At 36.6% G+C, this 27315-nt stretch overlaps 1 protein-coding gene across 1 annotated transcript; it reads right to left on the bottom strand.

Moving 5' to 3' along the window:
• Positions 1-25: 25 nt before the first annotated feature.
• On the bottom strand, positions 26-26930 carry LOC106648061 (serine/threonine-protein kinase svkA). The gene is made up of 11 exons (XM_014364719.2): positions 26255-26930; positions 15924-16501; positions 9449-9673; positions 2759-2924; positions 2441-2598; positions 1809-1994; positions 1394-1539; positions 1102-1294; positions 790-939; positions 413-724; positions 26-250 (listed from the first exon to the last, which is right to left on the bottom strand). Exons 2-11 carry the CDS (start codon positions 16254-16256, stop codon positions 26-28), a joined length of 2094 nt encoding a protein of 697 aa, XP_014220205.1. The 5' UTR covers positions 16257-16501; positions 26255-26930.
• Between the last annotated feature and the right edge of the window lie 385 nt (positions 26931-27315).

The raw sequence follows: 27315 nt of genomic DNA, 5'->3' as shown, positions 1-27315 counted from the left end.
CTTTGTCAGAAATCTTTGAAAAAGCTTACTTTGAAATAACTTTTTCCATAATCATAGATAATCGAGCATCAGAGTGATTAGTCGGAAGAAGCGATTTAAGAATTTCTTTTACAAGATTTTCGCTCATTCCTGGTGAAGTTCGCTCGGCAATTTCGAAGGCACCTCTGAGTTCATCCAGCGCCGCATTGTGTCGACTGACATTGCCACTTTCGCCATTGTCTCTGGCAGCGTATTGATATTTACGTTGCATCTGCAAATTAATAAAATTTATTTATGAAAAAATCAATTAAAAAATATAATTTTCTACTCTTGCAATTTAACAATGCAACATGAGAACCTTTGATAAGGTAGTAAATTGTTCAAGTGCATGAATAAAAATTTATAAAATTTTATAATTAGTGCCAAAACTTACATCAGACAGAAGCGGGAAAATGACACCATTTAGAACAATACTTGGCGAATGTTTTTGGTCCTGTGAGCTTCTTGGTCGCTGTGATTTTTCATCCGAGGACGAGCTATGGTCGTGTCCTATCAGTATTTCAGATTTGGTTTTCCGATCTCGTTGTTCTCTCTCCTCGTTTTCGTGACCCGTACTTCGGCGATGCTCTCTTGCACTTCCTGGATCGGTTCTCCTTTTGTATTCTCTTCCAGAATCGTGATATTCTCGAGTTTCTCTTGTTTCAACAGCAGATGTCGGTTTTGGTGATCCGTCATGTGATCGAGACTAGAAAAAAGTAAAATATATTATGCAAGCTCGTCTTAATTTAAATCTAGAAATAATAGACTTACAGGTGTGTGTTTATTTTGTGCATTACGCGAAGTTTCCCTCGAATCACTTTTAGCTGGTCTGGGATTTGAGTTTTCTTTCAAAACAATAATCCTTTTTCCATTTGAATGAGGCTTAGATGGTTGCTGCTGTTGTTGCAATTGTTGTTGTTGCTGCTGTTGTTGCTGTTGCTGTTGTTGTTTTTGTTGTTGCTGCTGTTGTTGCTGTTGTTGTTGCTGTTGCTGTTGTTGTTGCTGTTGTTGTTGTTGTTGTTGTTGTTGTTGTTGTTGTTGTTGTTGTTGTTGTTGCTGCTGTTGCTGTTGTTGCTGTGGTACAAGTATTTGTTGCTGATTGTCTTGAGGCCTATGGTTTGTAGTATGGCTAGAGTTGAGTGGTGCCGACTGCTGTGAAGGTTGCTGTTCCTCGCGGGACATCATGGAAACGATCGAAGATCCTTTGACTCCATGTGGACCCTTTACCGTCATTATCCATGGCTCGTCCATATCGCTGTCTTGTCTAGACTCCTCTCTAAATGAATGAAATGTTAAGTTTGAATTACTGCATACAAATAGAGATACAAAATAGCAATATTACATTAATTTAAAAAAAATATTAAATGTTACTTACGAATCTGAATTCTCACTTTCTGTCTCGGACTCTTCGTTTCTCTGAGACTTCCATTTTTTATATCTGTCAATCAAGTCAATTAGATATGAGTTTTTTTTGGCTTTTCTGATAAACTGGAACTTCAGCAATTCTTTCGCAGTCGGTCTCTGTAATGAAACAAAAAGATATTTATATCAAAATGATGTTACATTTGTTATCTTATTAAATAAATTTGAATGATTGTAATACAATGCAAAAGAAAAGCGTGCAACTTAAATAATTTCAAAAGTTCAGATCCTAATCGTCTATTCGTAAACTAATAGAAAAATTCTATAATTTAAAAATATGCATTTTAGATAAAACATTATTAATTTTTAAATATAAAATATAAATAAATTTAACATAAAAATTATAATAATAGAAAGAATATACAAACATTTTCGGGATCTTTATTGAGACAGGCTTCTACAAATTCCTTGAACTGTTTAGTGTAATTGCCTGTTAGTTGAGGTGGATTGTTCTTCGGAATAAGGAAGAGAACCCTCATAGGATGCAATTCGCTGTTTGGCGGCTCACCTTTTGCCAGTTCGATGGCTGTGATTCCAAGCGACCAAATATCCGCCTGAAAATAATGAAAAAGATGATCCGAATATTCTGTAACATTTTACCACCGAGTCACTGATTACAGCTACATACTCTACTCTTTATCATTTATTGCAAAGAATTTATTTTTCCTTTAATATTATACAAAAAGACGTGAAAAAAATTAAAAATCTCTGAGAAATGTATTTTTGTTCCAAAAAAACTAAATCCCTTTGTAAAAAGTTTTGTTTTATTTTTTCTTTCGCATCGATCTCGAAGCCATTCTAAAATTTGTTTCAAGACATTTTCAAAAGACCCACAATGTTTATCTAACGCATGAAATTATTACAGCACTGAGTCAATAATAAAAAATGTTTTCAGAACTCCATTTGATCTATTTTATCTATGTAAAATCGAATGTTAATTTGTAAGAACACTTTTAATCTAGTGGACGTGCGTAAAAAAAGAATATGGCAAGAAAAGTACCTTGGAGTCGTAGGCGGATTGTTTGATAACTTCCGGCGCCATCCAGAACGGTGTACCGACGAATGTGTCACGCTTGCTCGTCGTGTTTGTCAGTTGTCCTGCGACGCCGAAATCCGCAAGTTTCACGTCGCCCATCTCGCTCAGCAGAACATTTGCCGCTGCAATGAGTAATACCGAGAATAAAATTAGATACGACTGCACGAGCTCTCATTATTCTAGAAAGCATCAAAAACATGGACTTTCTAGAAGTGCATCAATTGCATTTAGGTCGATATAATACACATGAATTCTTCAAAATATTTATGTCACTATAATAACCTTTAATGTCTCGATGTAGCTTTCGTTCGCTGTGTAAATAATCGAGACCTTTGAGGACTTCTCTTAAAATGACGGCGATGTGCATTTCCTCAAAGCTTCCAGCTCTCATCAAGTCCAAGGCTGAGCCTCCGCCCAAATACTCCATAATAATCCATAGTTTTGTTCCCTGTAAGAAATGATATCACCATTAAATAAATTTCATATGAATGCATTTTCTAATGATTATTTATTATGTGATTATAAAACGTTATTATTACGTTAATAACATTTTATCATTATAGTGAATTTACATGAACATAATTGGAAAAACTTCGAGAGCAAGCAAGAAAATCTTTGGGTGTAACTGATATACCCCGACAAAAGAAGGCTCTAATCATAGGGTAGTCGGACCAATCAATGACCGGGTACCAGTGAATTAACATTTTGAAAAATATGATTTGAAAAATAATTAAAAATATATTTGTATGGTCGTTATTCAATTCTTCAGCGAACGAAGTATCTTGCTTTCTATGTCCAATTATCATATAACAAGAAAAAATAATGATTATTGCACATCCGAAAGTGGTCATTTACTGGTTGAAAGCGGTCAATCACTAGTCCAAGTACCCTGTTCTTTTGTTTAAAAATTAAAAAAATTTTTTTTTCGTATAAAGGGGACAATTAAAAATCACTGCTTTGCCATACTTTAAATTTACCGCTGACATGATAAATCTTTTAATTTACTCTATTTAGTAATGTTGGTGGTTTTTACTGTGTCAACGGTGTTAATTTGAATGTCTACTGAACATTCGAAGATTCAATTTCGTTTATCCTTCATTTCAAGAAAATTTTCAAGAATATGATAATTCTCAGTACTCAAGTCCTACAAGGGATATCAATAATGGAATGATTATTATTAATCGATAAGGGAGAGAAAAAAAATACTACATACGAGTAACAGGCTAAGGACGTATGAAAGTGTATTCATCACCTACATTTTTGCACGTTATAAGCATGTTTTTTTATGTTGATTTAGAGCATGGAATATTTTTCGATTTTTCTTCCTTTGTTTGAAATTTTTGCCGTTACTTCTAAGAAAAAGAAGATTCATCAACGGCATCTGGACTTTTGTTTTATGGCGATATTAACCAGTATACATGGCACCGAAGCTGCTATTGCTTATACTATATACTATTATAAAATAACCAAGTCAGACTAATAAATCATTATGAAAGCTATCAAAAAATCTGTAGTAAAGCTTCAACTTTTGTTGTAATTATATCAATTTTATGCTACGTTACTTATTACTACACATTACATATTACTTTCACTAATTACCGTTCTCGTATTGATGAAAAGGATTAATTTTTTCTTATTTTATATATTCACAAATTCAAGTACATGATGATTTAAAAAAAAATAGTAATAATTGTGTGAAATTCCAAATGACAAACTCGTATACACAAGGTACAGACCAAAATTCTATCTTATTATTATATTTTTACGATCCAATTTTGCATTTCAGACAATAGTTCATTTTAAGTTTTTTAATATTCATCTTGACATCTTTTTAGTCACCTAAATATTGCAAAACATTTCTCGAGCAGTGAAGCTTTCATATGAATATTGTTTTGGATAGTGACGTCCAGTGAAGCAAAGCACCAATCGAGTCTACAGTAGATCCGTGTACCATACAGTTTGCGGAGAGAATAGTTTATCTACCACATAATATATATTATCTATAGATGCACTCACGGTGTAGCTCTGAAAGTTCATTCGCTGTGTCTTTTTACCATATACGGCGAAGCAGAGCAGTCAGTTGGCCCGATGCGCGGATAAAAGCTACTATAAACGAGCATTCATACTGAGAGATCTTTGCTTTCGGAGCGATGTTCTCACGACGGGTTGTACATGGCTTTTGTTGTTGGCTGTGATCGTGAAAGTATCGTAAGAAAAACGCGGGCCCTTATTTTTCAGTTCGCGAGGGTGCGCTCGCTCTGGCTGCTGCTTTTCATATTTCCAGTGTAAATACGTTTCAAGTTAAAAACCTTAGCCGAGTGTGTAATGCGAAATATTCCAAGTACTCTCACCGTCAATGTTTTTTATTTTTTACATTTTTTCCCGATAAGCTGAGAAAAAAGTTGGTCGATCAATGATATCAGCTACTCTGTACAGATCTTGATTCAAGGCCACAAAAGCAATCGAAGCTTACTACCGAGTTTTATTATAAATGCAAGTTTATATTGTTTACCGGCTAGGTCATGCGTGTGCTTTATAACCTTTTGCAACTAGGTCTTTCAATAACTAGTTTATTACATGAATAAAATGGATGATCTCCTTTTACTTGTCAGGTATTTGATAATTTCAACCATTTTATTATATTATATGAAATAGATAGTAAAAGAATAAGAATTTTAAATATTTTGAAATATTTTGATAATTCAAATTTGACAATGTATGATACTTGTTCAAGTACAGTTAATTTAAGTCGGCTTCAACGATGTTTGCATTATAAGTTATAACATTTCGAAATGTTCTTTAACATTCTTTTTTTTAACATAAAAAGAATAATTCTTGAGTTGCCTTTACTAATGCAATGCAGTGTGAAGTGCGACTTTTAAGGTTTGCTCAAGATTCCGACTATGAACTTAAAGGTGACTTTGCTTGTGATTACCATTATAAGGATAGTAAATATTGCCTATCCTTTATTTTTATAATAAAAATAAACACACGAAATAAAAAAAAAGGCAGACTGACTGTATTAAGGCAACATTTTTTCACTTCTTTACTGAAGTGGAATAAGATTACGAAACTATTGTGCATATACAGCTATTTCCACGATGTATGCATGACATTGAATAAAAAAATAACTTGTTAAATATATTTGGCAAAATAATTTCTGCATTCAATCTTTGTGTCGTATAAAAAATAAACAATGATTATTTACGATGGTTGAGTTCACTTCTTGTTCAGTTTATTTGTCAGGATAAAAAGTTGCAGAAGTCGAGCAAAAGAGTATAAGAAAGCAAGCTTGAAAAATAAATAGAAAAATTCACCCTTGCAAGTTATCGCAAGTAACGAATGGGGTGGTTGTCTGTAACACAGGTTGGCTTCTATGCCCCCTTCAATATGTGAAGCTTTTTTCGCTTCAATATGGTCGCAATGGCTTTGACATAGACAGATGACTAGTCGGAATGAACTCTTAAATTTGTAATGTTATCAAGATTGTTCAGGTCATCTAAATATACGTTGATATGCCATGATTTCCGAGTATAACTAAAAGGGTAAAAATTAATCGTAACTGAAGGATTAAAATTTCATTTTTTTGGAGTCCACGTAGGAAAAAATTCTATTCATCAATTATGAGATACGAGATTTGAAAGATTCATAGATTATAGATTGTAAGATTTTGAATCTACTATTTTTCTCTTACCAATGACCCATTTGATCTATCAATCAATTTACATGTTAAATGAAAAGTTCGAACCACTATATGTTTTTATAATTATGACTCAAATTTGATTCCTAAAAAAGCAATAATAACTTACCTGTGAAAGAATCAAAGAAAATTATGATTTGGGCAATCTAAACAAGTAAGATAGACAAACTGGAAAGGATTAATGACTATTAAAGATTTACGTAAGTAGGTGGTTTAATGTGTCAAGTGTGGTCAAACGTCTCGTGAGAATGCATAGGTCATGAATAGTCTCTAGTTTCTATACACTCGAGACAATGCTATAAAATAACATGTGCTAGTGCAGTAACAGACATATATCAAGAGAGTTCATTATTATTAGGAAAGTCCGATGCAAAATAAAGAGAATGATTGATACGTACAGGTAAAATTAGAACTTAGTTCAATTACAGATCGATTCCAAGCAGTTTCGCGAGACCCCATATGATGCCTGTAATCTATCTCGTCAAAAAGATTTATTGCCCACAATAAACAAGGCAATTATCGGTTATAAATTTACAATCGTTGTTGTTTGAGGAGCATACGGCTAAATGTACTAAGTACCGATGATTTAATAGTATATTTCTCAACGGGTGCACATTCATTGTTAAAAAACCATATCTGCACCAGTTGATGATACTATTTTTTCCTACGAGAGCCTAAAATTAGCGGCCAAGTTGCGTATTTTAGGTTAGAGTGGGAAAAAAATATTTTTGAGACTCAAAGCCATGATTTTCTCAGATTGATGTGTCGATACTTGCATGTAGCTTATATTTGACGCCGTTTGAGACTGATGATCGAATTTAAAAAACGAATGTAATTTAAAATGTTTCATTTCTGAGTTTAGTGTAAAAATGGTTAAAACAGCCAACTGAATTTTGTTGTATAAAATTTATAAAATAAAGTTGATGCTAAGCTTATAAAAAGAATAAAAATGTATCTACTTAAGAAACTGTTTAAATATATGCTGCAACTCTAACATTAAAATTCGAAATAATAATTCTTAAATATTTCCAAGCGGATAAAAATCCCGCATTCGTGTGTAAAGATAAAAAGAAATGTCATATTCAAGAAGCTTAAGAAACTATAATCGGCTTAAGAGTCGCAAGAGTCAGTCATATACTATTCAATGCATATCTAAAGAATCGTGTGATCAGATAAAATATACAAAAACATATCTAAGTTTGAAATAAATCATAATTTACTTTTACTACAGGAACTGAAAGAGCTAGCTAGAGAAAGATCAAGTACCTATAATAAATCCCAAAGACCTGGGATGATTAAGAACTTGATAGGTCTGTAGAATTATTCATGATAAGCTCTACCACAAGCGTTGGTCAATTCAAAATGTTCGTCATTCGTTGCTAATTACAATGTACTCCTGCCAATACTTTTATCTTTTCTTTATAATAAAACTTCTCTTATGTTCATATGCAAGAATTGAAAAAATTAGAATAATGTAAGCATTGGACCAGAAGCTGTAACAGAAGAACATAAGAACAAGACGGTGGGGTTTTCATACCAGGCAATTAAATAATAATTGGTAACTTTCTAGCGAGCTAGCTAGACTAGCTAAATGCAAGCCTCGTCGTATTCCATGTACTGTTTGCAACGTTTGCTATAGCTGGCCGTTCTCTTCAAATAATAATACTTTGAGCATTTGTAAAAAGAAAGAAAGGTACGTAGGAGTACGGCTCAAAGGCAGTAGTAGGCTTAGAAGAAAGGCGTTGAGTAATAGCTAGGCGCGCCTGCGTGACATTATTGTACACAGAACCATAGGATCGCTCTCTCGAGTCTTCTGCAATTTGCAAGAAGACGCAGGCGGTGGGTTGCACACAAAAGGAACGTCTTCGTTATTGCTGTCATCGATGTTTTATATCATCATTCGAGATGTTCGTCGAGCATCGAGTACGACAAGGAGAAATGAGGAATGACGTCATGAGTGCTGGCGGCGGCTGCATTAGCTACCACGTATATAGGTATTTGTGCAGTGCAGCTGTACATAACATCCGCAGTGTCATCGCATCGTGCTCACCGCTCGTTGCTTCACAATAATATTGCCATTGTTTCGCCATAGTCAAGCGTACGTTGTCTACCCGGGCAGTATCGTCCAAATTGCTCACCGGCGCGACGAGCTGCAGCCATTTGTGGCGCTTGTAGGCTCAATAATACTAATCCATACGTCTCTGCAGCTGCTTTCCCGAAAAAAATCGACTGCCTCGGGTATTGATTACTCATTAATTTTCTCTGCATGAGTACATTGTGACTAAACAACTTTTGAAAAAAAATCACCGATTTGAATCTTATGTTAGTTGGGTTATTGATATGGTAAGATCCATGTACATACTTTATTAGCGACATCCTCAAGTACTTGAAAAAAGCAATTTAAGTGAACCCCTAAATAATTGCTGTCAGTTCATTTACAGCAATTTTCTTTTAAATGCTTTCTATCATTTTTAAATAGTCAATGAAGCAATTTCATCTGTTAAGCCTAAAAAGGTAAAGGAAGATAGAGTTCACCTATTTCCCAACTTTTATAGTACAGATAACCCAAATTAACAATTAGGATTCATATTCACTTTTTAAGCTATAATTTATGAAATGGTCTTGAGTAAAGTCGAAATCGATGGAGTTTGCAATTACATAAAGAACTTCGCAAGATTCGTAATGCACACTCAGAACAAACTAGAATGACAAATGAACAAGTCCTTTGAAACAAGGATTGCGCTAAGTCTTGTTTTCTTTAGATACAATAGAACGTCCACCTACGATCATTTTTATGCACGAATTATACGAGAAAGATTTGAGAAAACTAACAAAAGAAACAATCACGCTATTTTCTATATGAAAGATTCGAGGAGTAGTCTATGAGCATTTTTACTTCAAACATTGTGACATTATCACAACGTGTATAAAAGTAGATTTACAATAAATAAAAGTTTATTAAATAATTATTTTTCGTCGTGCCAAGGTATGAAGAAAAATCTTATACACAACACGGGAGAAAGGAGAGAATGTCTCAGATTACATGTATCCCTCGGATTCATCTTAGGTGACAATTACGTGTGATCTGAGACATTCTTTACTTTTCCTCCCTTGTTGTCTAATATACTAATTATATTTTCTCCAAGTATGAATGTGGCCCCAATCCATTTTATTGTTTCAAGAAATTTTGATTATTTAAAAGTACTGAGTTTTATAAGTTATCTCAATTTTCAAAGGTTAAAAATCGTTGCAAAAAGTAAAAGCCGACCTACCTTAAGATAAGATCCAAAATATTTGGTGACGAAGGGACTGTCACATTGTGACAGAACCATAATTTCTTGTTGGATGTCTTCGATTTCATCTTCGGCTTCTTCAAGATCGATGATTTTGATTGCGACAACTTGCTGCGTTCGGTTATCAATACCTTTAAATACCTCCCCAAAGCTTCCTTTGCCAATTCGTTCCTGTTTTGTAAATATAAGCTCGGGATCTACCTTCTGCAAATAAACAACAAAAACGAAAATGTAAGTGTATTTAGTATGATTTAACATAATTACTATATTTCATAAGAGGTAAAATCGAGATCTAAGTAAAATTGTTGGAGGGGGGAGGAGGGTATAATCACGAACATTAAATTAAGTATTCCTTGAGAAATGAGTTCACGAAAGCACTATTGATATTATGCCTTTCTTCCACCTTGATATCTCTTGTTATTATTGCTTTATAAATGCACCAAAAAACATTGAATGCTTAATTTAAATACGCTGATACATTTTACGTTGACCTTAACCTAAGATTGCAAACTTTGCGCGTGGCATTTGGGGACGTAACACTTGATCGAATATATACTAAGCTTAAAAATTGACACTTCGGTTAGTACTTGATTGTTATTCAGCGTGTACTCGATCAATTTTCTGACAAATAAACTAGTAACATTGATGTCACATCGATGTAAAATGGTCATACTTTACTGTAGCTTTTTTGTAAAGAAACTTAGAGATAGTGAATCTCGGGCTTGATTTGAGAACAACGATTAAAGACTCTGAACGTCACTGAACATGATGTATTGATCGACATACTTTTCTATTTCCTCAGAATAAGCAATGAATTTCAGATAAACCACGTTGTTTTATTTTATAACAAAATAATAAAACATTTACAATTTAGTCAGGCTCTGCATTAATATGCAACTTTTATTTCTGATACTATGAATGTAAAAGCACCTACCAACTACACAGAAAGATTACTTTTTCTATGATGTGCTATTTGATGATGATATGTGTTATTTTATCGTACGTTATTTCATCAAGTTTCACAGGGGGTAGAAAATACCGAAACTTTGGATATCTTTGGCACAAGTTACCTTACACATATTGTGTATATTAAATACCTATTAAATCGATAGTAAAAAAATCGATTATAATTCTTTGGAAAATTTTGTTCGATGTTTTCTCTGTTAACAAACATGCATTCCCTCTTCTGAGCGGAAAACTAAATTTAGATCAATAAATCAATAAAGCAAATTAAGGGAAGAAATGTTCCCTGGAGTCTCGTGACAGCCTTATCGAATCGAATGTTTTGATTACTTATCAATACCATGTAGGATAAAAAGTAATAATATACATCTGCTCAGCGTACATATGTGTGGTCTATATTTATCAGAGTGTTATATGATCAATATTGAATAGAGGATAAAATTTGATAACATCAAAATTATATTGTTTTCATTGCGTCTGATCATAATTGACAATATGACAATAAATTGTTTCATTTTCAATTAAAAGTCTAAAATGTACCGCTGTGAAAATTTTTTCGCCAAGTCAATAACCCTAAATATATCAAGACCACTCGATTAAACAATGGATTTGTAAAATAAATTATTCATGAATTTCCATGAATTATGAGTAATAATTATAAAAAATTGCTAAAAAAGTAAAAAAAATACAAACACGTTAATAATCAAGTAAAAAACACGAGAAAATTCAAAATCAAATTCATTTACAGCAGTGTTACATGTATAATTATTTACATACGTTTTTTAAAAATATGCGGTACATTAAAACTATAGCGAAATTGACTTACGTACGCGCAATAGCAAACAAGCACAATAAACATTATAAAAAGCACATGGGATTCGCACGGCTTTTAGGACTTGAAAGCTTGCGCAGCTCAAAAAGAAAAAAAAACCATCAAAAGCTTTATTGCGCTGCTCGAGGTTCAATGCTCTCGATGCCCGAGTAACGGTACGGCGGTATAAAAGCCCGAACTACAAAAGCTCGCAATCGTAACGCGGCGTATAGCGCGTCGAGTGTTGGCTATACATATATCACACAGATGTGCACATGATTGCGTATGCATGATTGCGGGTCCGTACTCGTATATAAACTTGGCGTATGCGCATTAATGAGAAACCACTGGATCATTCGTGAAGACGTTGGCATTCAGGATGATTATTGCCAACAAACATTACATTTACGAGCCGACAAGCAGAATAAAGACTTTTGCAAGCCCATAAATCGAGGGGTAGTCTTATCAGATCAATAAATTTTATTTTGGATAACCTTTGATTGTCGACGAAAATTTGACTCGATCGTTTCATGCCGCTTACTTCTGATAGTTTTTTTTACCTCCTAACTTTATGCATAGATATTAAGTACCTATATACTACAAAACGTAACTCTCTGATTTTGATCCGAATAAGCATGCGAACAAATTCACATAAATCCTACAAAATTTAACAAACAATCCTAGCTTGTAATTCTTCTACAATGGAGTTCAACATCTATAGACTATTAAAATTCAAAGCGTGTTTTAGAATACGGCTAAATCAGCCTACAATACTGAATTTGAACTAAAAGATTATGCATCCGGGCATGTGTTTCCAAAGTAAGCTGTGGTTAACAATATTTTTGGAGCAAAAGTATTATAGCTGTATCAGGAAAATAATTGCATTAATTTTACAAATAAATTCGTTTTTAGAAATAGCAACTCTGAGGACTGTAGATTGAATAAGACGTGTACTTTATAACATGCAATAAAAAAAGGTATCAATCATTAAGGTTTTTTTTGTATTGTTAATCATATTTTGAAAGTAATTGTTCAATTAGTGACGTTTCTATTAAGAGCAAAAAAGGAAAAAAGTGAAGCAGATCATGAAATGAATTAAAATAGAAGGAAAATATATATTTTAGGATATGAATTTTAAAAGGACTTGACTGCGAAAGCGAAGCAGTAGGTGAGACTGTATTTTCTCTCTTTTCTATTACAAACTCGAATTGCAATCTAACGGTTGATGTGATTTTCTACCTCTTCACGGACCTGAACCTCTGCTACCTTACTAAGTTACGGGCCATTACTGACGAGAAGGGTAAAATTGGTGCTGCAGGTAATTTTCCAACGATGCAAAAATTGTATTTACCCTTGTGCGAAAATGTAAATCTTGCAGCCGTTTAATGAAGAAAAAGTCACTAATGCAAACAACGATAATTGCTTTTACGCAATCACGTAATTCAGTTGATTGAACTACCGAGCAGAGATAATATTTTCAGAAAAATGATGAACTAACAAGTTTTGAATAGCATTCCAAAGTTAAATTTTACTAACGATAAAACCACGAATCATCTACATCTTCGACAGTATTGATTAAGATGATAATACTAATCTGTTTCTTTGAAAAAAAAACAAATGCACTACTCTCGAATTACGGAAAACAATGTTTTTAAGTGAAAAATAACGATTTTCAAGGACAGGATTGGTTAAATAGCTTCATTTAGAGCTCACAGCAACGGAAATCTTCATTTTTAGGCCAAAACTAACTTTGAAAAGGATTGGAAGCGAGGATCTAAGCGACTTCCTAACGTATATGTACGACAAAAGTGAGTTATTTCCACGAAAATTGTTTTTATTTTTCTGAAATCATTAGAATTTTATAATTCTTGACATTATAATGAAAAAAAAAGAAAAAAAAGCAATATAACATCAAAGTCTTCGCTTACGTAATTTTTCAAAAAAATATTCCACAGAAAAAACCTAATTTAAGACTATTATACGATCATCCAGCGGAAGTTTGAATTACAGATTTGCTAGCTGTATGTAACGGCGTAATTTTGTTTTTTTACAAGTATGCCGTGCACTGTTGCAATTAAGTAGCCGGAAGTGCAATAGCTCTAAAATGAATGAAAAATAGTTCTGATCGGGGTTGATTTTTCTATGTAAATAATTGTTTGACTTTAAAATGTTCTTATTTATTTCAGTCATGACACAATAATACATTGATCTAAAGTCGTACGCAAAAAAAATCAAAGGCTCAAAATACACATCGAATATGATGGCTTCAGTTTGAAAACGAATTCAGGTTGCCGAGATAATCTAGAGAGTCGCTTGATTCGAAATCGATTTTCAATTTCCATACCTTTTTCCACGTTGTGCTGCGTTGAGAAGCAGCCCAGTACCAGTTGGCAAAGCCTACACCGTGCAGTAAGAAAACGCGCTCGAATGCGGCCTGTTGCATGACAGCAAAAAGTAAATTAAAACTAGCCACGTTGAAATGTGGGTCGGCGAGGGCTTATTTACAACGTTTTCCGCATGTACGACTTTGTCAGAATATATGCGTATTTTCACCTGCAGTGGAGGGTGTGCGTACATGCTTTTATAAAATCGTTGGCTCAACTTTACGATACCGCGAAAAAATATTCTGCTACTGGGTTTATTACCAGCGCAAAATGCACGTCAGCGTTTAAAAATATAGCGGTTGTTGCAAGAATTTTACTACGCTAGCGATCGAGGATCAGACTGACGCGTGTTGCAACATTAAAACTGAAGTATGTTAAAGAAGAACGACAATTTTCCGAGAGAAGAATTTCAGCAAAGAGTTACAACGACATTGGCGACAAATTGTGCATTTAGTATTTTTGAAAGAGCGAATGGCAATAACAAGAGGTTCGCGAAGAGAAAAGTCGTCACAAAACCGGATTGCGGCATAATGAGTTTTACAGTTGAATCGTGCAGCAGCGTGGCTCTTGGCCTGCTCGAGGTGTCGCGCGCCGACTGCACTGTATACGCGAGACTGCAATTGCCATCTATTCTGTACCGCTTGAATGTGTACAGCTGCACGTAGGACGCATAAACTCGCTGCTCGATGTGGACGAAGAGCGAACAAAGAGAGGCAAAACACGAGAAGAATCGCGCAAAACGACTGCGAAGACTTTTCGACGAAGCGAGTCTGAAGCGTGACCATACGTACACGTAGGTTAAGTACGTATTTTCGGTTCGAGACGGCGACTAACGCAAACCAGTCTTACTGACGTAAAGCGTAAAACGACGTGTGGATGGAGAAAAAAAATTTGTTTAACTTCGCTTCGATGTAGGTACGCTGCTGTTACATACTTATTGCGGTCCTGGTTTAATTGGAAATAATAAGCCAACCTTGATTATGGTGCTTGCTTTCAAGACAATCGATAGTCCTGAAATTTTCCATAGCGGGCTTAACAAATATTAGAACTTCATGCAGATTCGAGACAACTGCAGCTGCTTTCTTTGCACTGATAGAAAAAAGAAATGACCATGAGATAAGTATTAAGAAAGAGAAAGAAAACAGCTATCAACATTTTCAGGCAAAATCAGTGGAACATATGATTGTAATTCATGGTTTTATATACAATCAAACAATTATAACTATTCAACAGTATGCGGGCTGCAACTACAAATGCACTCATCTACGAGTCGTCCATACGTATCCTGACTGAAGCTCGTGACTTCGATCTGTTTTTATACCATCCTACTCTTGTAAATATATTTCTTGTTGCAGCGCACACGATCGCAGCAAACGAGAAGAGAGAAAGAGAGGGGAGAGAGAGGTGAAAAATACTTCTGCTGGAGGTTTGCGGTCTCCAACGATCCTGTTATACCGGTACATTTCACTGCCCAGTAAAATTCACGATCATCCTCAAAATATGTCTTTTGTTTTGACAAAAGTTCAGCTTATAATAACGCGAACTTTTGAGACAATTAATTTTCATTTGAATCGATCAGAAAATAACAAGTAGCTTAGTGATTATAGATGCAAATTCACGTTGTACAGTTGAATCGTTGAATCGTAGGATGTCAATTAATTTTCTTTATTCTAATAAAAACAATCCTCGACCACACTAAAATCTTTTACCAGAATTTCTTGGAAAAATTAGGAAAAAAAATGCTTAAAGTAGGTATTCTTTTCACGTTAATTTCGTTAATATCATGGCGAAAAATATATAAAATATTTTAATGAATTCTTTCAGAATGAAAAATGGGTTACAGCTCAGTAAATGTAGGATATTACATATGTTGTCCCACTAGCCATTAACTCTAACCTACACAACTATTCATATCAACTTCTCTTTTGATTCTGGCTCATCGTCTGCATACCGTTAAACGCTTGACTTATACTTATAATATTTATAGCGAGATGCATGAAAACCGGCAATACTTTACGGATCAATTTGAAGCGAAGGAAAAAAAATTGAAAATATAAATCGATCGAAAATATAAGAAAATTATTAGTAGAAATTATAATATAAAGTCTACTGAGTAGTAGGTATATATCATACTAAAGGTTAAAGAGAAACAGCATTCAATAATTTTAAAATTGTATAAATTCTGACGAATCGATAATGAAGCCCAGGAAACAATCCGCTATTTTTTTTAGCAATGGAGGAAAAGTCCACGATTAGACGATTCAAGAGCAGATAAATCGCATCAAGGGACACTTACCGATGGCGCAGCTGACCTAGAACGCATAGAAGGTTGCAACAGGTTCGTCCGATCTTTGCTGTTTTTTTGATGTTGCTGCTGTTGCTGGTGTATAGCCGCAGCTCGCTGAATTTCGCGCCTCGAAGGCGGTGGCGGAGGAGGGTGCGATAACGGCCGAGCGCTTACCTGGCCGCTACCTGAATTTGGCCTGTGATTCACTGGATATTGAGGGCCCCAAGAGTGACGCGACTGTGGGTAGCCAACATAAGGGCCAGCAAACTGGGGCGAACCGTTCAAGTTAGTCGGCGCCATCACTACAGCTGCTTGTTGTTGAAACTGGCTACCGTTTCGCATTTCACTTGCGCACTGATAGTTTGTACCTTAACGCCCTTATTTTTATTAGCTTTTCTTGATCGTTTCTCGAAAAACGTCACGATCAATTCAATTTTTCCTTATACACATTTTTTATTATTCACAAATTCCACTGCTATATCACTCGAGATCTAGGCACTGTGTAGTAATTTATGTCGATATCGATAACTTCGTGACATGTGATGAATTATGTATTCTATACGATTTGGCAGATGCACTCAGGAAAACTGAAATTTTAAATATATTTTGGCATCAATTATCGCCTCGATGGCTGACGTACATTTTTGACAACTTTGAGCGTCGATGAGTTTGTTTTTATTCGAAAATGTTATACGGTCATACGAATTTTACATTTAACGTCGCTCTTACACATGCACAAATTAAAAATTTTCACTGTTTGTAAACATACTTTCTCTTTTTTGGCGTTGCTAACTTAATGCAATTATAATAAAATTAATTCTTCGATAATCGGGGAAAAAATCATAAATTAATTCACATTAAATACAGCACGTATGGCTTGCTCCCTGTAACATTTACATTCATGACTTTGGTGTTTAGCTCTACTAAAGATCAATTTAATACGCTCTCACTCACGATTTTAATTAAAATGCACTTACTTTCTCACTTATTTGTTTAATCTAACGAACTTTGTACGACTTTATAATAACTTATTGAGAGTGATTAATCTATTATAACCTGTCTTTCATATTTTAAGTCTGCTCTCAACGCACTATTGTCAATTACATGACCAACCGAAAAACTGATTAGTCGGTTTCGCATGATTTTTCTTAAAAAGAAATCAATAGAATTAAGAATTGAAAACTCGAAGTTTATAGAGACCAGAAGAAAATAGAATCAAGTTTATATAAAGATATCTTCACAAACTGGAAAACTGTAACGATAAACACGTCCGCTTAGACTTCTACTTGATCAAAAGACAAAACGAAATGCATTACAAAGTTAGATAATTTTTTTCGGGATAACCAAGAGGTTTGTTTCGGGAAAAGGTATACCACATAGTTTGAATTCTTGATCATAGATTGCAACAACTGGAAATCACCTTCTGTTAACATTATGACAATGAAAGCTTACTTATGTATCAAGCGTTTTTAGATGGTAAACGATTGCTAACTTTACTGCTTTGTCTAGATGCTAAAAAACAAGTAGTCTCATTTACATTTGTACATTTGTATTTAACCTGGAACATGGGCAAATCAGTAACGTGACCACTCTGTGACAAACTAAAAACACTCTGTACCATCATATAAACACAAAAACATGTGTTTTTTCATATAAAGGCCTATAGTTTGTTCAGCATGAATTTTTTTGGAATAGACGGACCAAGGCTTAAATACACAGAATTCCAAAGATTATGAATATATAATGTTGAAAGGTTTAAAAAATGCGACTTATGAGCATAATTTAAAAGAGTGAAAGCTTTTTTTATTTTATTTTCTTCAAGAGCATAGAAAAAAAATGTGAAAATTTTAGATAGAAAAATTTGCGGCAAAAATTGATTTGCTGATCAAGTTTGCATAAGCAAACAACAAAATTCATGATAAACTTTTTTTCACTTTTGAACAGTAATTTGAATATCAATAAAATTTCACGACGCCCAAGCCTGTTTTCCTGTTCATATTTATGGTAATATTTTTATTTCTGAATAAATATGAAAAGTATGTCTTTGTACACATTCGGTTTACTTTAGTGATGTGGATTATATCAAGCCTTGCGGAGAGTTTGTGAAAATAAGAAGTTCATTTCCTATTAAATCCGAAATGAGAATAGTATAAAAAATTCACGATGTATTTTTTGTTTTTACTTTGTTAAAGAGAAGCGTAGTTAAAAAACAAAGAAAAATGACTTGTTTTAAGCACTGTAACTAAAAGAAGTAAAAAAACATACATACAATGGTGTTCCACATAATCTTAGTTTGTAAAAAGCCAAAATAAAAAGAAAAAAAAAACAGAAAAAGTAGTTTATGTACTGAATGTTGTAGATGCCAAAGCGAGTAAAGAAGAAGACTAAGATAAGGATGGAAAGTAGAACGAGGTAGAAGGGGTATCAACTTGGCACCTTCAACAGTCACAGTTACGAAGGGAGTAATGACACCGAGCAATGTGTGTAAAAATGTGTGTTCTAGGCACATGCTTTTGCAAAAAAAATTCTATGCTTCATTTGCCACGTTGCCTACCACAAACAGCTCGTTCTTAGTTTTTGACTCTCCATAGTTTTTCAGCACAAGTCCCTTCATTTAACATACTCTTATATAAAGTCGCAAGCTTTAAAAAATTTAAAGCAGTGGCTGAAAGCCTAGCGCAAGGTATTTACCAACAAAGCAATGGTCAATTAATGCATGAAAATACAGTAATTTACTTTTTTTTCATCGTGGCAGCTTCCTTTATTAAATTATATCTATGTTTATATGATGAATTTTTATAATTTATTTTATACTAACTATTTCGAATATTAATGACAAAAAAAGAAAAATAATCATTTAGACTTTTTAGTGAAGAGCCCTAAACAAATATGAAGTTGAAAAAAACAGGTAATAAAAGCAATTCCTACACCAAAATGTAAAAAATAAATTCTGAAAAACTAATTAAACTACGATGAGATAACCTTAACTTGTAAGAAGCGCTGTAAAAAATCGAATATATTTGGAGTCTATTTGTGCGCAAGATTACTTTGTCGGTATCGCCTCTTAGCAATCTGCATACGAAACCATAACTCATTCGCTCCTCGGCTACGCTCGGAAAATAGAAAGCCTAAATGAATGAGAAAATGTATGTGCACAGCAGCAGGATAGCGGGCTCACGTAAGCGCATGAAAATATCGTACAAATATACCCGATAGAGTCCATTGCATTTAATTGCCCCCGTAGAGGTCGCTCGAACTCAACTGCGACTACTCGAGAGATCTCGAAGGCGCGAAAAAGTTACTTGGTGACACAAAACAAATGTTCAGCCCACGGTGTTCATAGAGATTTCAACTTTTGGGACTTCATCTTTTTTTCCTGCTAATAGAGTGGAGCTTTGTCGAATTACGAAATGCAGCATGGAAAATTCCGTAATGCCACGTATATTTTTACAATGCAAGCCGTGTGCATTTCTCTACGCGTACTTAGCATATAACGATCGCGAGGCGAAAACGTGGGAAGAGTCGCGCAATGAAATACAAAGGATAAAGCTAGGCAAGCGTGTGGAAGATTACGTAGGAGCTATTAGCTTTATTCCGTTTACCTACTCTCTTTCTCGGCTCAGAAGTTTTTGTCCGAGTAAGTGGCAAAAGGAAATTCACGCAGGCAAGAAAACCGCGAGCTCGAGTATTTTTGAAGCTACTAATTTTCCTCTTTCACTCCCTTCCTTTCAATGCGTGAAAAGTAGACCAATTTTTATTCCTGATATATTTTCGCAACTTTGGTACGGAAGAGTATCGTGACCAGGTGTCAAGCTTAACTGCACGAGTTCATTCATGAAAAAGTGCCGTGATCAGCGTGCACGCAAATAGGAGCTATAAACTGCTGATTATCACGGATATGGAAATTTTCGCCAAAACTCCTTGTTAGATAGCTTGGTTGGATATATAATGGAAAAGTAAAAGTATACGCTCTCATTTGCATTTAAATGAAAAATAAATCTATTGAGTCAGTTTAAGTGCTCAGGTGCTTGCTGCACGAAAAGTTTAATTTCCATAAAACTCGTTGACTCAAACATTATATAGTGATCTCGATTAAAAAACTCATTGCGTTACTAGTTATAGGTTAAACCGAAAAAATAAATGTGAATGAACGATTTTTGTAGAAAACAAAAACAATCCAGCATACAATACTCGTGCTTTGTGCAGGACCATATTTACAATTTTTCTCTATCCCTCTTGTCCCTGTTTTCTTGGTTCCCCTTCTATTGCATTGAACATACAATGCAATTGTGCATTCATACATATATATCCACCCCCATTGCAGCTCGAGTAACAAAGAACTTATAATGTACCAGAACATATGGGTTATTTTCCAGGAGCAATTATTTAATCAACACGAAGAATGTTATAGGTGGATATGAGATCGAAAATTCATTGCCAATCATTGACTAGTTTACAGTTTGAAAGTTTCTTAAGCTTACAGATAAAGTGGTAACAGAGAAACAAATATGAACAGATCATGAGGTTTAGTCGATCAAAACTTAACGAACATAATTTCAATTTTTTCAAGAAGTGAAATACTAATAACGTAGTTTGGGAAAATTTTTTTTATATTGCAAGTATGTAAAATACGAATTAAAGCCATAAAAATAAAAAAATAAAACGTATTAATCATGAGTAAGTTGCGAAAATTGAAATAAGTTCATTGAACCGCGAGTAAAATGAAGGGACACAGGCAACCAAATGGTTCTTGTATAGACGCTACTAATTTGCTAGCTAGCAGCCACTCTTTGATATCTGTCGATTTTCTAGCATTCGAGTTGAGAAATAATAATTCAAAGGGTGAAAGCGTTGGCAAGAGACGATCGATGTTGCGCCCTATTGAAGGCGTGATCGCGAACTATCGCGATTAAGACTATTCTCGGCGCAATTTTTATTGGGAGAAAAGCCCAAGGAATGGAGGTGAAACGAAAGCTAAGCTGGCTCGCCTTTCTCGAGCGCGTGACACCGCGAATAAAGTCGCAGTTTCTCCCAACGCAAACCATAATTAAACTCCTGCAGTGACTTATCTCGTTAAATTCGCAGCCACATTATTTTATTTTTAAATCCTACATAGCATATGGACGTGTGCGTGTGTTCGCTTGACACGCGTCGAGGATTGCGCGCACGTCTGCGTTGAACGCGTACACACGCACGAATAAACACGGACATACATACATAAAATGTATACGAATGTAAGCTGACGCATACGCGCGTCAAAGTGCGCAATTCTCTTCTCATTGTGTTTCTCGCATTCTTCCAGTAAGCGCATATTTAGTACGAGCCGAGCCTTTTCCATGCATTTTGCAGAGTTGGTAAGAAGATTCAACTCTTGTATATTCAAAAAATCAATTTACTTCAATCTTAATGTTTGTTTTTTTTAGAAATGGTGATAATTCAAGGTCATTTTTGTTTTCGAGTTATCTTACGGTGTGATTATGATAAATCAAGAAAAACATTACCGATCAATGTACTGCTTACGTACGTTTAAATAGTTGAATTCAAGAATACAGTCGCGAGTATATCACGAAAAAAAAGAAAGCTGAGAACCTTGAATGTGAGTAGAATGCGGGAGCCAAGTTTCGTCAATTAAGAGACTGATTTTAAAAACTGGACTCAAGAAAAAAATAAAGAAGATACTGAAATTCAAACCGTATACATTAACACTGTGAAGGCTTAAGAGTGTAGAGAAATAAAAATTAAATCAAATGAAACAAAGAGTAGCAAAGACGAGAAACCAGTATAAGGACTTGGAGTTTTGCCAGCTGTCGCCGATTTTTGCAGTTAGCGAACACAGGTTCTTTGCTTATCATAACTAGTGCTTGTAACTTTGCATTTTCCCCGAGTTTTACGAAAAAGTAAAACGCCGGAAAAAGCCACGCCAGATATCAGTATTCTTTTTTTACTTACACTGCAAAACGAACTAACTCAAACGAAATTTTCTTTTACATATATTATTTTAGAAACATCACAGTTGCTTTGAAAAAAAGTTAAAGACACAAGGTGAACGATCTATAATATTGTACGTACGAAGTAGACAAAAATTTCTTACCTACAGAGGCATTGACAAATAAATGTTTCAAGTAGCAATTCGTATTGTGGTGACAAATATCAATCAATTAATGTTTTTTTTTCGATCGATCTTTCGAGACCACTGAACTATTTCTTATTGCAGTAGACAGGGTACATAAATTGGCCAATCAAATAAACTGTCATACAGTAAATTGACATTTTAGTAAAATCGTCAATAATAATTCACTCTATTAAGTAAGAAAACAAACCAAAGAGATAGTTATTTATTTACAAAGAGAATAAAAAGTACTCTGTAAGTAAGAAGAACTGATCGTAACTTTTACCGTAAAGTCTATAGCTGGCACGGTCCACATGTGTATTCGTAACTATCCTATACAAGTAAAAACTAGTTTGGAGATGCCTTTCTAACCGTGATTAGCTAGGTAGACTTACGAGCGCATGACCTGTGCGTAGCGCTTATTACATCGAACGAAAAATCCAGTAACGGCAAGGCCAAAATTTCTCGACAATTGGAAGAAAATTTCAAGTATTTTTCAGTGGTGTACGAACATCGCGAAGGCAGCGAAACTTGCAAGGAATTCACAGCTATAGTTGCAATATCGGTCTCTACGGAAAGGAGAAAATGAGCCAGTCGGTTCGTATAACATTGGCTCACTTGTGCGTTCGCATGATATAGACACACAGACAAACTATAGACACTCATAAACCAATATAACGACAAGCAGATTTTTTAGGGAAAAAATCGGTATTCAGTAAGCCTGCGTAGTATATTTGCTGAAAGAGTGACTAATTGGAAATTTTTCGAGCGCGTGTGCGATTTTCTTTGTACGAAAGTTATTGATGCTCCGGAAGACACATGGGCAGAATATAAGCAGGGCAATTAATTTTATATAACTGCATCGCGATTACGACGCGATTCAGTTCTTTCGAAAAGCCGTTCATTCTATTTTGGCGTCGATTCGAGCGACCAATGCCACGTTATGCACGACTTTGTACAGTGAAAGTGAGACTTGTTAGCGCGACACAGCTGCTGCCAGCTATAGCTTGGCCGTTTGTGTATAGGCCGTGGACTCGCGCACGCCCTGTACCTGGTGAGACTGGCAAGCGCACTTATATCTTAGCTGCTCGTCATCGTCGTCGTCGTCGTCGTCGTTCAACAAGTATGCAGAGTCTTTGACTGCGAGATTTTCCCAGGCTGAGCCACCGGAGTCGCGTCGCACGTACTTTATGTCGACGACTTCGAGTCGACTTGAGAAGAAATACAAAACGCGAACAAAGAGATACGATTTGTCGCTAAGTACCTCGCTCGAGCCTTTTTTTGTTAACGCTGTATGGAAAATTTTTCCCCGACGTTTGCGCACCAATACAGCTCAACGCATGCTCTGCTTTTTCTACTCGATGTTTCTTTCGTTCATTCAAATGTAGTCGCTTCTTGCGTCTGGAGCAGCTTATGCATGCATCGCCAACTTTCACGAGGTGTCTAGTAGTCTGCGTTATTTTTATCGCGCGTTGCAGCTGCGCTTGTATTTAGAAAAAAACCATCGAGTAATATCGAGTCAGCACCGCTAGAAAGTGAGGAATATGCATTTTTAGTGAGTGGGCGATCATCTCATTTACCGCTGTACACCTCGCGCAACGCGTGCTCATGTGTACGCGCTCGAAAGCCGTGTACGCATAGACAATAAAACTTTTACTTTTTTTATTAAACATGTTCAAAGCAATCGATTCATAATTTTTTCATTGAAAGTTTGTATGATATCAAAATGTATTCAGTATTCTCTACATAGCAGTAGTTCACTAACATATTGTTCGTTTTTTTCATTTTCAATATTATTTTATGGATATTCTGCTATGGAGAATGGATCACATAAGTCAAGGTTTGCTGAAATTACTGCATTCGTCGATCGTAGTGTAGAAGCAATACGAATGACTGTTGAGCTATTGAATTGCATTTCAATGTGTTTGGAAATAGTATAAAACTAAATGACCACAAAATTAATGTTTGGCACGATCGAACCAAAAATCGTATACAAAAGAACGATTGAGTTGATGATACTCAATATTTATAGTGAGTTGTGGATTTTGCGCATTTTTTTTTTTTTTTTGTGAAAGTCGACACACTCGAATTGTTTTGCACGCCATAAAACGTAGGACATTCAATTGCCGGATTGAAGTAACAAATATCTAAAAATAAGTTGATTTCTTTGGTATGAGGTGAGAAACAGAAAGATTGGAAAAAGTGAAACTTCAGTTTCATGATTACGGAATGTTCAAGACGCGCGAAGAGACAATTGAATTTTTATTGAAGATATCAGGAACAAGAAGTCAACAAAAATTATCAACAAATTATTTCATACAAAATCATTCGGGTAGAACTCTTGAAGTTTCATCGAAATATTTTAACTTATCGAACAGTTATTTAAGGACGGCTGCTAGAATCTGGTTGAAAAGAAGAGAAAAAGAAAAAGGAAGCTCGATTTTACGAGCGCCGTCGATGCGAGTGGTTTTTTAGCATTGCAGCGGCCAACTTTACTATATAGAGATCGTTACTTCACGCAGAACCGTAAGGATCGACTTGCATGAGCACGACTACACCTCTAACAGCAGCAGCAGCATCATCATTGGCGTCATCATCATCGGCATCGGTGCATGCGCTGGCTACAGTGGCTGCGTTATATGCTACATATAATATATAATATAACATTATGTAGGATATAGAGATAGTTTGGGAAGGCGAGAACAGTAGCGGCACGAGGCGTTCTCGCGGACGAGCTTTACGCTCTACATAATACGCACAGGAACTCGCGAGCCGGTCACGTGAGAGAGAAAGAGAATAAGTCGAGAATTATTAGAAAACGCATTAGCTTACTTTTTGTTCTCGATTATTTTTCGCTTTTTCTCTTCTCGGACGAGAGTCGCCTCGCAATTGCCAAGTTTATTGTTTTATCTTATCAGCTGGCGCAGTCCACACACTTGAGGCGCGCGTGGTGTGCGCGAGTTCGCGAACGTGCTCATCTGCTCTCCGGAGCTCGCGCCAGATACGACCGATTGTTTTCGCGTTCCCGACGCCATCGAGATAATTGCTCTGTTTGTCGCTTCTGCTGCTGTTGTTGTAGTCAAAGACGTCGTCTTTGGTAGACACATACGTACGAGCGTCGAGCTAAATACGTCTATGGCCCGTGAGCTAGACGAGAAAACGACCGATAGTGTACCGCGCGGACATTGCTCGGCGCAAATTAGTCATGTCTCGTACGGCTTGGCTAAGGCAGAAAGAACCGCGACACTTTCTACTTTTGGCGTTCTCGACTCGGGCATTTAAAGTAATTCGAATATGATGGTTGACGAGTTATAGCTCCGATTTTTTTCGGGAATCAAAAAAAAACATTAACTGGTTGGATATTAGTCATCGCGACAGCCCAACGATTGTCTACATTGAATACGCACGCATGTATACGTCTGAGAATTATCTTAGCAGCGCTTAAAGAATAATTTACGTCAGCTGCTCATCGAGTTTGTATTCGAGTCTAAAACAATCATTTGTCTAATTTTGTCGTAGCGAAGCTCGCACTCTTTACAAAAATATAGCACGTTAGAAGGAGAAGAGCTTGAACGCGCATGCATTATGCATGTGAAAATGGTCGAAGTTAAGCGAGGCTAAGGCAAAGACAAAGTCGATAAGGCAGCTGCAGGATGTTGGCTGCGCGTCACACCGGTCGCGGCCGCCGGTCGCCAACGTCACGCGCGACCAAAACATCATCGGCATATTTTGCTCAACGCTGCGCACCTCAGCGATCGTCATTATCATACAGCAACGCGTCGAGCGTGTCTTGCAGCAGGTATACTGCGCTGAAAAACGCCGCGGCTCGCTACTGCGCATGTCGTCGCTTTAGTGCGCAGCGCTGAGCAACAACAAGAACAACGAGCAGGAGAGCAGCGGGAAATCAACAATTCTCTCCGCTGCCATATAGCGCGCGCTCTCATGAATTTTGCACTATTGTGTCGGCTTACGTAAAACTGCCATAGTCGCGCTAGCTATACTGTATGCACGTGCACTCACACATGCTCACAAATGCACACGCACACACATGCCAACATATACACTTAAACACACAGGTACAAGACAAAGTGTTGTTGTATGCGCGCACCGCTCGCCATGACGCAACGCGAACGCTGTATACGCGTCGAATTAGCCGATCGAAACAAACTCATCGAATCCTTTGCTCAGTTGTCAAATGCACCAAGACATAAATAGACGGGCAGTCGGTTACCTTATAGGGCTATGCGCAGTCTGCGGAGCAGCAGGCAAACGCGACGCAATTACAGCGCCAGTAGTGTATAGTATGCACAAGTGGCGTTCGTTGTATTAGCCGCAAGCCGTCGACAGCTGCACGAGCCACCTTACTTCTTCTACTGCCAAGGTATATTTCTATGCTTTGCGTATTCGGGAGCTGCAACTCCGGAGCAGCAGCGGCAGCAGTAAAGGAAAGCCGCACTGTAACGGAACACACTAAACGCACTTGTATATATGTGTACACAACACGATTCACAGCTGCAGAGCGGCAGCAACTCCACGGATTACGCCGCGTCAACACTGCTCACTAACAATGCTTATAACATATAGCAGGTAATGCACGAGACGCGCTCATGGAAACACCGACGATTTCTCTCTCTCTCGATCGAAGGCGTCGCGACTGTCGTGTGAGGCAGCAGCTGCGAAGTTGTCCGCCGCGCGACGCTGACTGAGCGCTCGACGATCTCGATTCTCCGAGCGAACCTCGGCTCTCGACGCTCTCTCTCTACCGAGTCGCGCGAGGAGAACCGATAAATGCCCGAATGCCGAGCGAGCTGCAGCTTTGCATGGACGTGTCTACTGTGTGTATATAGAGGTACACGAGAGCGGGGCCCGGGGCACGCGAGAAGAAAGGCGCGGGAGTGGCGCGCCGTACGCGAGAGCCGAGCGACTCGTCGATGCAGCACCGCCGAGCCACGACGAGGACGAAGAGAGAGAGAGAGAGGCAGATCGGAGGCCCCCGCCGCTTCACCGGTCGTACCTTCACTCTATCTCTGCGCCTACAGCTGGCCCCAAGGTGGGGGATACCCAACGAGACTCGCCAGCCTACGTACACTAGCCGATCTAGCACGTATATCGGGCCTCGCAGCGCTCGATCATCCTCTGCTCAACTGAATTCACTACGTAAACTGCAAGCCAGAGCTGCTTATTTTTCCTCTTTGTTTTTTCAAGCTCGGTACGTTTTTTCTGTCTCTGCTGTCGGCTTAAGCGGCAAATCTTCTGCTCTCCGTTTTACCTGACACTTGTAAACTCTTATTT

Source organism: Trichogramma pretiosum, unplaced genomic scaffold (genome assembly GCF_000599845.2).
Source record: "Trichogramma pretiosum strain Unisexual culture from Peru unplaced genomic scaffold, Tpre_2.0 scaffold130, whole genome shotgun sequence".
NCBI lineage: Eukaryota > Metazoa > Arthropoda > Insecta > Hymenoptera > Trichogrammatidae > Trichogramma > Trichogramma pretiosum.
This window is presented reverse-complemented; position numbering and strand designations above follow the sequence as displayed.

What these genes read in the sequence shown, in the direction of transcription:
- LOC106648061 (XM_014364719.2), bottom strand. Translation starts at nt 16,256, where the DNA reads ATGCGAAACGGTAGCCAGTTTCAACAACAAGCAGCTGTAGTGATGGCG. An exon ending in GCTACATCGAGACATTAAAG is followed by an intron (nt 2,599 to 2,758) that starts GTTATTATAGTG and finishes TACTCATTGCAG; the next exon opens with CGGCAAATGTTCTGCTGAGC. An exon ending in ACAATCAGCAACAAATACTT is followed by an intron (nt 940 to 1,101) that starts GTACCACAGCAA and finishes CAACAACAGCAG; the next exon opens with CAACAACAACAATTGCAACA.